The sequence below is a fragment of the Nelusetta ayraudi genome, unplaced genomic scaffold (assembly GCF_046127955.1).
Source record: "Nelusetta ayraudi isolate G7.1 ecotype Tasmania unplaced genomic scaffold, CSIRO-AGI_Nayr_v1 ptg000042l, whole genome shotgun sequence".
Lineage (NCBI taxonomy): Eukaryota > Metazoa > Chordata > Actinopteri > Tetraodontiformes > Monacanthidae > Nelusetta > Nelusetta ayraudi.
In genome coordinates, this window is record NW_027466092.1 from 1,671,863 (window position 1) to 1,681,988 (window position 10,126).

Below are 10,126 nucleotides of genomic sequence, written 5' to 3' on the forward strand. Positions count from 1 at the left end.
GTGCTGCCACCTAGTGTCAAAACAAACTAACACAACTGCCACAATGTCAAAAAGGTAAAATAATATAATCTCAATAAAATACATTTTGTGACTATCACATATTGATATTCTCATTTTTCCCTCCTCAGTTGTACTGTAATGTGTAATGCTGACGTGTGTGTGTGTGTGTGTGTGTGTGTGTTGTTTATTCATATTTGATGCATTAACATTAATATTTTATATAAGAACGTCTCCTTCTTCACCGTATCAACCAGAGACACACAAAAAAAATAATCAACAGAGCCTAAAGTGTTTGGAATCCTCCCACTGACTCTGAACACTTTCAACCAAAGTGACCGGAATAGAAGAAGAAAAAACTCAACTCAAACTGAGGCTGACACCTCTCGCTCCTCCCCCACGAGGAAGAAGCCAGAGAGTCCCGGAGCTGCCGGGATGACCACTGGTACTTCCATCAAACTAATGTGATTATCAATCCATGAATCAAGAGGAGCAACAGATTTGCGCTACTATCAGACGGCCCTCCTGCTCACTGCTGCAGTGACCGACGGCTGCAGACGCCTCACTGACGCCTCTTTGACGCCTCTTTGACGCCTCTCTGACTGTGGAGCTTCTCAGGTGTGGCTGACATGATGCTCGCTGGCTTCCTGCTGCTGCCCCTGTTCACACTGACAGGTAAAAAAAAAAAAAAAAAGAAAAGAAAAGGGTGGAGGTTAAACTGATTTTTGCGGAGAATGTTTAGGATAACTGAATTAGAGAGACTATATAATTTTAATAGATCTTAGAGAAAGGTCCAAGACACAAAATGCTGACTTGTCTCCAAAATACAAAATATAATCTGTGGTGTTTTTTGGGGGGTTGTTTTTTTTGTGGAAAATGATTAAATAATCAAATAGTAAAAACTTCTGCATGTCTAACTGGAAATTTACAAAAAGGGGAAAATTAACAGAACGCAGGAGATTTTCATTTTATACGAACCACCACAGATTATATTTTACATGATCTTGAATTTTATGCAGCACGTTTTTGAAAAATAATGCAGTTTGAGCGACAAACAGCGTGAAAGTGAAGGGGAGAGCGAAGAGAAGTTTAATTTGCTCTAACAAGATGGAGCGGCAGCAGAACCGACGCCCGGAGGATCCTAATGGCCTCTCCCTGACCGGCTTCCTCGGTCGACGGTCTCAAGTGCTTTGATGAGAGATGAGGAGACCACAGACGCTAATGTTTTTTACAATGTCACTTTGCTGCGCTGCAAATAGTGCAGAGTGGAAAGTGAAAAGTTGCGTCCAGCTAGACGGATTCTGGACGGCTCGCTCCTGATGTTCTGCTTCTTCTCTCTGCTGCAGACGGACTCCCGCTGTTGAGCAACTGCAGCTACCAGGCGGTTCTGAACCACCTGAAACTGACCCGAGACAATGAGCTCTACTCCATGACCCGACCCGTCCAGAACCACACCCGGACCACCTGGGTCAGTCTGGCGGTGGTTCTGTACGCCATCCTGGATGTGGTGAGTGGCTATAGTCTCCCTGCTGCTCCTGTTCTTCTCCATTGATGATGTTTGTAATCTAAGGACCTTATTTCAAACATCTACATCTATATATATATATTTTTTTATATATATTAATATTTTCTTTCCTGATGCAGAAAGAAAAAGACCAGAAATTCAGCCCTTACGTGGTGACGGTCATGGTGAGATCCGACAACAGCCTGTGGCTCTTCTTGGGAAGCAGAAACTCATAATAATAATAATTAAGAACTTCCTTTTCCCCTTGCAGAGATGGCACAATGAGTTCATCTCCTGGGATCCCGAGCAATTCTGTGGAATCGATAATGTTTCTCTTCCCACTGAAGCTCTATGGCAGCCCGACATGACCATTGAAGAGATGTAACACACACACACACACACACACACACACACACACACACACACACACACACACACACACACACACACACAGTCTAATGTCGCTGAGTGTCTCTCACTGTCTCTGTCAACTGTTTTCACACTTGGACACTGGATTTTCTTTTTCTTTTCTTTTCTTTTTTTAAGAATGATTCAATAATCAATCAATGAAGTCTAGCGTCAGTTTCCACCTGTGTTACTATGTTTGTCCACCACCAGGATTGAGAAGGACAAAGCTCCGCCCAGTCCTTACCTGACCATCAGCGCTGGAGGGGACGTGGAGTACCGGAATGACCAGGTTCTGGTCAGCACCTGCAGGATGATCATCTACAAATTCCCCTTCGACACGCAGCGCTGCAACCTCTCCTTCACGTCTGCTGCCCACTCAGGTGACCAGCACACGTCATCGCAATTAAAGGCCAAACTGTCCTTGACCTGCGTAAGGAGCTTCCTGGTGTCCCACAGCCAAACACATGCGGCTGCTGGCCAGCGACAACTCCACGGAGGCCACCGAGGAGTCCCGGGAGGTGATGAGGACCCAGTACGAGTGGCTCTTCATGCACATGACCGTGACCAGCCACAACGCCACCGACCCCGAGGGCCAGGACATCATCGTCTACTCTGTGAGCAGCACCAGACAAGTTGGGGGAGAGAAGTCCTAGAAATTTTCTGGAGAAAAAAATAGTGTGTAAGAGAGATTGGTTATGCGCTGGGATTTCATAGCGCTGACCATGCTGATGAAATGAGCCTCGTCTGTAAGTGGAGTTTATTTTGAGCAGGATGCTCGTTCTGGAGAATGTTATTGATGTTATTATAATTATATTATGCCATTATAGCTGTTATTATATACGGGGGTTGGGAACCTATCCAACCATATGGCTCTTTGTCTGTGGCTGGCAGAAACGTTTTAGCCAAAAATACAACAAAATAAGCAACGTCTGGTTGATGGGTCACCTCCAATGAAAGTCTGTGGAAAGTTTTTTCCCTTGCTGAGTCCTGTTTTCCTTCAACGGCTTCTTCAGGCCAACTTCTTCACGCTCAAGTTTCTCACACTTTTACCCTCTGACCTTTGTCTGACCTCCGTCTGACCTCTGTCTGACCTCCTTCCGCAGATCAGCATGAAGAGACGTCCTCTGCTCTACATCGTCAACTTCCTGCTGCCCGTCCTCTTCTTTCTGTGCCTGGACTTGGCCTCCTTCCTCATCTCGGACAACGGCGGGGAGAAGCTCAGCTTCAAGGTCACGGTGCTGCTGGCCGTCACTGTGATGCAGCTGATCCTCAACGAGATTTTACCCGCCTCTTCAAACAGGATTCCTCTGATAGGTAAAAAGGATGTTTTTAGCCCTGAACGCTGACTGGAATTCTCTGCCTTGATGTCTCATGCCTGCTTCCCTCCTCAGCCGTCTATTGCATCGGCAACTTTGGTCTGATGCTGCTGAGCCTCCTGGAAACCATCCTCGTGATGCATCTGATGGCCAAAGACGCTGTACCTCCAGATGAAGAAAACGGAGAGCAGATCCAAAACAAAGACTGTGGTACACAGGGCCGCTTCTGCTTCCACGACTGTCAGAAAGGTGAGAGCTGGAGGCGGCAGGTCCAGAGGTGATTTTACTCATCGGAGGCTCTTGCTGCAGCTTCTGCTGGTTGACCTCGAAATATATTGTAGGTTCAGGGTTGGAGTTGGCCCAGAGGAGGATGTTTCAGTTGCTTTTGGTGTAATAACTTTATGTCTAAAGGTTTAAAATAGGGATGTCAAATTATACACTTTTTTAAGATGATTTTTTTTAGATTAATCTGAGACTTTTCCATTGTTAGCCATGATTAATCGCATTTGGATATGCATGTTTAAAAACTGTTATTTTTCATTTTAAGACAGTTTTTAAAATTCCACATTAATGTAAAGCAATTCTTACCCCAGTGTCTTAACTAGGAACCAAATGGATTTAATTTAATTTTGATCTTTTGCATTATCCTTTATTTCAAAACAGTGCATTTAGATCCACTTATAACGTATGAATTTTGGTTCCTCTCTACGGCTTAAGAACTTGATTACGGGTGAATAGAAAGGACAAAATACTATGCCATGTCTTTAACCACATCATGATTAACGCACTAACGTTGACAGTTTAAAATCATCCACCTTCTACTTAATATGACTCATAACATTAAAAATATTGACTTACTGTGGTCCCCTGTGGTCTCTTCCAGAAATGCCCCAGTGGACTTCCTGTGTCAACAATGTGTCCTCGTGTGAAAGTCCCACTGCGCTGGAGCCAGCGGTGAAGGAGGTTGTAATCAGATTACCAGTAACAATGAACGAACAGCATCAGATTGTGCGTTCACCTGTAGTGACAACAGTTTCCCCGGACCTTCGTTTTCAGATCAGTGGTGGCAAGGTGATGGAGGAGCTGCAGATCCTGGAAAAACTCACCAATGAGCTGCGGGCAATCGACAGAACGCTGTCCCTGGTCCTGGACGGGCGGGAGGATGAGACAAAGCCCCGTTACTGGACCAGAGTGGCCAGAAGGCTCAACAAGGCCTTCTTTGTTTTCTACCTGACAGTGGTGACCTTGTTCTTGATCTTTATCACTCTAAAATGGATGGACGCTCTGGATTGACGGCTGCTGCGTGACGAGCGGCGGAAATGTTAAATCATCAAGCATTAAAATATTAAACAGAACGTGGACAGGCAAACCTAATAATGCAATGTTCTTAGATTCACATTCTTTATGCTATAACAGCACATCATATATACAATCTAAACCCATGCCTCTTTTCTACTTCATGTTTTCTCCTATTTTCAGACTGTAAACTGATATTTTCATTATTTTTAAAGCAAAGAACAATATTACAACATACACTTCTGCTCACTGCACTGCTGCCTGCAGCCATTAGCCTCTGACCTTTCTCACACACCTGCTAGCGTAGCAACGGCAACATGTCGCTCATCATTGTTTGACTGACTGACTGACTGACTGACTGAATACAAATAGTGTTAATGCATGTCTGGTATTATTTTTGTAACTATACATCATTAAAACGCATATACTGAATTGCACCACCCCCTCCAAAAGTGGTTGAAGTCGGTTATCATCACAAGAAGTTACTCTCTGCTTACTGTTTGAACCCTACTGGGTTACAAACTTTACTTTACGCCTAAAACTTTAGCGTGGAGGGTACATTCAGCTCTGTCCGGTAACTCCGGTGGTGTCACTTCCAAAAACGTCCGTGTGTCACACTGAACTAAACAGAGGTTCCTAACAATAATTCGTATTTTTACAAAAGTATCATCAACAACATGGATCAGAGAATTAAAAAACAACAAAAAACAACAACAACAACAACCAAAGAATTATATATAAAAAAAGGGGGGGGTGGAGGAGGGGGGGCGGGTGGGGGGGGGGGGGTGAAATGGTCTATCGATGGGGCTCAGTCCCAGAAAAGGCTGGCGGAGTCAGGACTCTCTCCACCAGGGGGCACCAACACAACCGCATAAATCATGCTGTGCCAGGAAACACTCCTGGATTAAACACAAAGTTGAAAAGAAGTTAGGGGAAAGCGGAACGAATGGAACTGGAACTGACTGGTTCCAGAGCGACAAGCAGTAGGAAAACCACGGTGGAGATGTTGCATGTTAATCAAGTGCTGTGTCCACATCCAGCATGTGTATGTGTCCCTAGTGAGCATGTGCAGTAACAGCCGCCGACACTTGTTGTGACGTAAAAACAGGGTGTGGCTCTGAACAGCTGTCAGGCTTCTCATCTCATCAATAAAATCAATACCTCTGTCCATGTCTGTATCTCTCGATGGTGTTAATTTACCAGGCTCCACCCACTTGGCCCATGGGGTCCAGGAGGGAGCAGTGTGTTGGAGCCTGAGAGGATACATTAGCTGCTCTCAAATTGTGGAAACAGGAAATGACACTCAGATGATGACAATTTTGCTCCTCGACGCTGGTGGATTTTGACGGCTGCTCGTCTTTCTGTACATCAGCACATCAAATCACTGTGTGTTTTAACTCTTTCTGGCCACTGAACAGACTTGCGTTCAATCCCACAATGATTTCCAGCAATAATCCGTATCTCCATCCTGCTATTGAATTCCCACAAAATTAAAGAGTGCCTTGTTTTTGTCCTCTTCCAAACATGTTTGATGGTCTAAATACAGACACTTGCTGTGGAAGGAGACCTTGAAGAGCTCAAATGTCCCTTCAGAGCCCATTAACAGCTTTCTGGGGGTTCTTTCATACCATAAATCTGATTCAACCAATTAAGGGATTAAAAGAAAAAAGCTAAGTGGGCGGTTTCACTTCCAGGACGGGGAGGTGGTCGCTGTGCTGCAGCTCCTGCTGTGATGGACTGGAGTAACTCTTTATCCTTCAGATGATCTCAGCTGCTGCAGCCACGATGCTCTCCAGCCTCCTCTTCCTTCCTCTCGTGCTAGCAGGTAGGATACGGCTCATTGTTGCTGATGCAGCTGTCATTCAGACTGTTAGAATTCAAACCGTGATAAGGAAAATCATATTTAAAAAGTTCCAATCCACTTGTGGTTTGGCAGGAACTATTTTGGTGCAAAAGTGTATTTCCTGGTTTTCTGCTGGTGTTGATTCAGGGCAGACGCAACTCAAATGAAAAGAGGCTTCTAAGATATGAAAGCCGCGGTTGAGTGGGAGAGCTTGCCACTCTGCGGCTCCCACTGCTCCCAGTGCTCGTCTCCAACCACAGCCTCCGGATGTTTTCATCTATTTCTGACATTGTTGTCTGGCAGCTTTTCCAGCCTTAAAACCCAAAATTTCAGAGAGTTTTATTCACGGTTGGACACTGATGAAAAGTGGTTTTAGTCTATTTTTTCAAGTTGTCTTTGGAGCATTTTGTATTTCTTGAACACTATTTCTCTTTGAGTTGTGTTTCTTTATTACTTTATATTAGTCTATTTTAATCTGTAGCTACTAACTTAAAATATTTCAAAGGTTGAAGTTTGCCAGGTGTTGCCATTTTCAAGGCTTAAAAAAAAGTCTGAAAAGCTGCCATGACCAGGCTTTTGTATCTTCATCATCAACATTTGCTTGCTGATTTTTTTTTTTGCAAATATGTCTTATAGCAAAGTAATCAGTTTCAATCAATTTTTCTTGCCAGCTGTGGTATGTGAAATATATACATATATATTTTCAGCTGTAAAAGGTAATGGGACGGAGACAAAGTGCAGCTACCAGGATGTTTTGAGCCACCTGAAGCTGAGCAGAAGCAACGAGCTCTTTTCCATGTCCCGGCCGGTCAAAGACCACAAGCTGGCGACACGAGTGTCACTGGAGCTGCAGCTCTTTGCCATCCTGGATGTGGTGCGTGTCTTCACACTGTTGGTGTAATTTCACAACACAAAATCACATCCAATCAAATCAGCAGAAGACACAAATATTTCATATCCTGACTGTTTTCAGAGGGAGATTGACCAGACCTTTGTCCCTTATGTTTGGATGGTGACTGTGAGTTTTGAAGCAAACACGCAAATATTCCATAAAGCAGCCTCAACATTTGGCTGTGGTAAACTCGGCTGTGTCTCTGCAGAGTTGGAACAATCAGCACATCCAGTGGCAGCCTGACCACTTCTGTGGGATCAAGAGTGTCTCACTTCCCACAGACGTTTTATGGAAACCAGATTTAACCATTGAAGAAATGTAAGTAACATCCACCAATTAGCTGTTGGCCAGTTGAAAACATGGTATTCATATATATTTACCATCTATCACCTAACACTAAAACTGGTAAATTCACTTTTTTTTAGCTAGCCTGAAAATTTCTTTTCTCGTCATCTTTGGTTCTTATTAATAAAACATCCCACCATCCACATGCATTTTCTCACTTGGCGTCTCACAGGACAGAGAAAGACAAAGCCCCTCCGAGTACTCATCTCACCATCCACAGCGACGGTCTGGTGCGAATCCAGAACGACCAGGTGCTGGTCAGCACCTGCAGGATGCACATCTACAAATTCCCTTTCGATGTCCAGAGCTGCAACTTGTCGTTCAAGTCTGTGGTGCATTCTGGTGAGTTCGTTTTCCATCTTCCACAACATCTCGCACCTCCACCTCCAGGATACCATCCACCCCCCACCCCCCCCCCCCTTTCTCTCTGCAGTGGAGGAGATAGAGCTTGTTCACCATCAAACCCCTTTGGAGGCCACTGGCACGATGATGCGAACCCAGTACGAGTGGCTGTTTGTCAGCATGAAGGTTACCAACAAGACCATCTGCACCTTCCAGCAGCAGCAAGACGTCTTGATTTTCACTGTGAGTCAACGGATTTATCAATCCATCCGGTCCAGTTGAGAGCCATCACTTTTTCTTTTTCTTTTTCTTTTTCGTGTTTTAAACATCCTCCCACAGATCACCATGAAGAGGCGGCCGCAGCTCTACATCGTCAACTTCCTGCTGCCCGTCTTCTTCTTCCTGTGTCTGGACTTGGCCTCCTTCCTCATCTCGGACAGTGGTGGCGAGAAACTCAGCTTCAAGGTCACGGTGCTGCTGGCCGTCACCGTGATGCAGCTGATCCTCAACGAGATCCTGCCTTCCTCCTCCGAGAGGATCCCCCTCATAGGTGAGGAAGAGTTGTCTGCAGCAGGCATGGGCAAACTACGGTCCGGAGGCTATATACAGCCCAGTAAGCTTTTTTATCCAGCCCGCCGAACTTGAAGAAATTATATTGATAATAAGTAAGTCATAAAATAGTTTTAATTCATCCATTTTTCAGTATTCAGAGTCATTTCAATAAAGAGCTAAACAACGCTTTTGTTCATTTTCAACTGACATTAAAGCACAAGTTTTCTACACATCCCATGATATATTTTTCCTCCTACATGAGGTGGGTCGCCACTCCATCCATCTGCTCCTGCTCGGCCCCCTCTGTCAAATTTTAGAACCCAATGTGGCCCACCAGTCAAAACGTTTGCCCACCCCTGGTCTACAGTGAGGTATAAACCCCAGGAGAACCTGAAGCCCATCACCAACTCAACCACAACACATACAACCATTTCCCATAAAAAACATTCTTCTAAAAACCATTAGCCTGCTGACCTGAAGGCGGCACTGCAGTGGGACCCTCAACTCTTCCACAGATCCCTAAAAGATCGTCAAAATATTTGACTTCTCGCCAGAGTTGTCGACCAACACACTGACCTCAGCCTTTCCTGGCTCCTCCCTTAGTCGTCTACTGCTTTGGGATTTTCACCCTGATGATGCTAAGCCTCCTGGAGTCCATCCTGGTGATGTACCTGATGGAGAAAGACTCTGTGGTTCAGGACGACGGTCCGACAGCTGTGGACAGAAACCTTAAGGATGAGAACAATAAGCGGATCAGCAGAGGTGAGTGTGACATCCTGCTGCAGCAGTTGACAGTAGAACCAGCTGGCCAGGAGGAGGGCGGAGGGGTCACATGAGGTCAGATCTTAGCATCATCAGGTGCAGGGGAAGGCTCCACAACACAGCAAGATATAGACATGTACAACTCTGCAGGTGGAATTTAAGAAAGATGACTTAATGAAAACGGCTTCTGTATTTTTTTAATGAGTATATATATATATATCTTGTCTTGATGTTACTCAGATGTGAAGAAATGTGCTGCGTGCATCTGTGACGTGTCTGCTGATGAAACACCAGCCGACCTCCTGAAGGTATCTATGCTGTAGTTCAAATGTCTGGTTTGCCATAAAATTCTCGGAGAAAGAGAATAAAAAGTACAACAATTCATTTGAATGCACTTTCTAAGTTTTCCTACATTTTTTGACGACCCTGATGAACTGTTGGCTGCAGGGCAGCAGCGGCCGTCTGGCCGAGGAGTCCCTGGGCGCTGAGGGGGTGTCGGAGGAGAAGAAGGCCGGCTACTGGACCACAACAACCAAGAGCATCAACAAAATCTTCTTTATGTTCTATCTCACGGCCTCTGTCATGTTCTTGGCCGGCATGACTTTCATTTGGACCAAACAAGACTGATTGAGCTCTTTCGTTTGTGAGAATTCTGCATCATCAGCAAGATCAACTTCATGTGAGGCGTCAACAACATAGATTCTTGAAAAACTGAATTCAGTTTTGTCTTCCGCATTTGAAACATGGAGAAATCCTCACAAATATTTGGATGTCAAAATTACTTGTTTCCTGTTTATATTTACTAAAGCGTGTCTGCCTGTTAACCACTTGGAAACATAACTACACATGGATGATTCAATGATGCTGTC

General features: G+C 44.7%; 1 protein-coding gene and 1 pseudogene across 1 annotated transcript; both read left to right on the forward strand.

Moving 5' to 3' along the window:
- Positions 1-1,104: 1,104 nt before the first annotated feature.
- Positions 1,105-4,518, forward strand: LOC142894286 (5-hydroxytryptamine receptor 3A-like; annotated as a pseudogene).
- Positions 4,519-6,548: 2,030 nt separating this feature from the next.
- Positions 6,549-9,884, forward strand: LOC142894287 (5-hydroxytryptamine receptor 3A-like). The gene is made up of 9 exons (XM_076035550.1): positions 6,549-6,633; positions 7,072-7,238; positions 7,338-7,382; positions 7,465-7,574; positions 7,774-7,951; positions 7,992-8,186; positions 8,283-8,493; positions 9,099-9,289; positions 9,705-9,884. Exons 1-9 carry the CDS (start codon positions 6,549-6,551, stop codon positions 9,882-9,884), a joined length of 1,362 nt encoding a protein of 453 aa, XP_075891665.1.
- Positions 9,885-10,126: the final 242 nt, after the last annotated feature.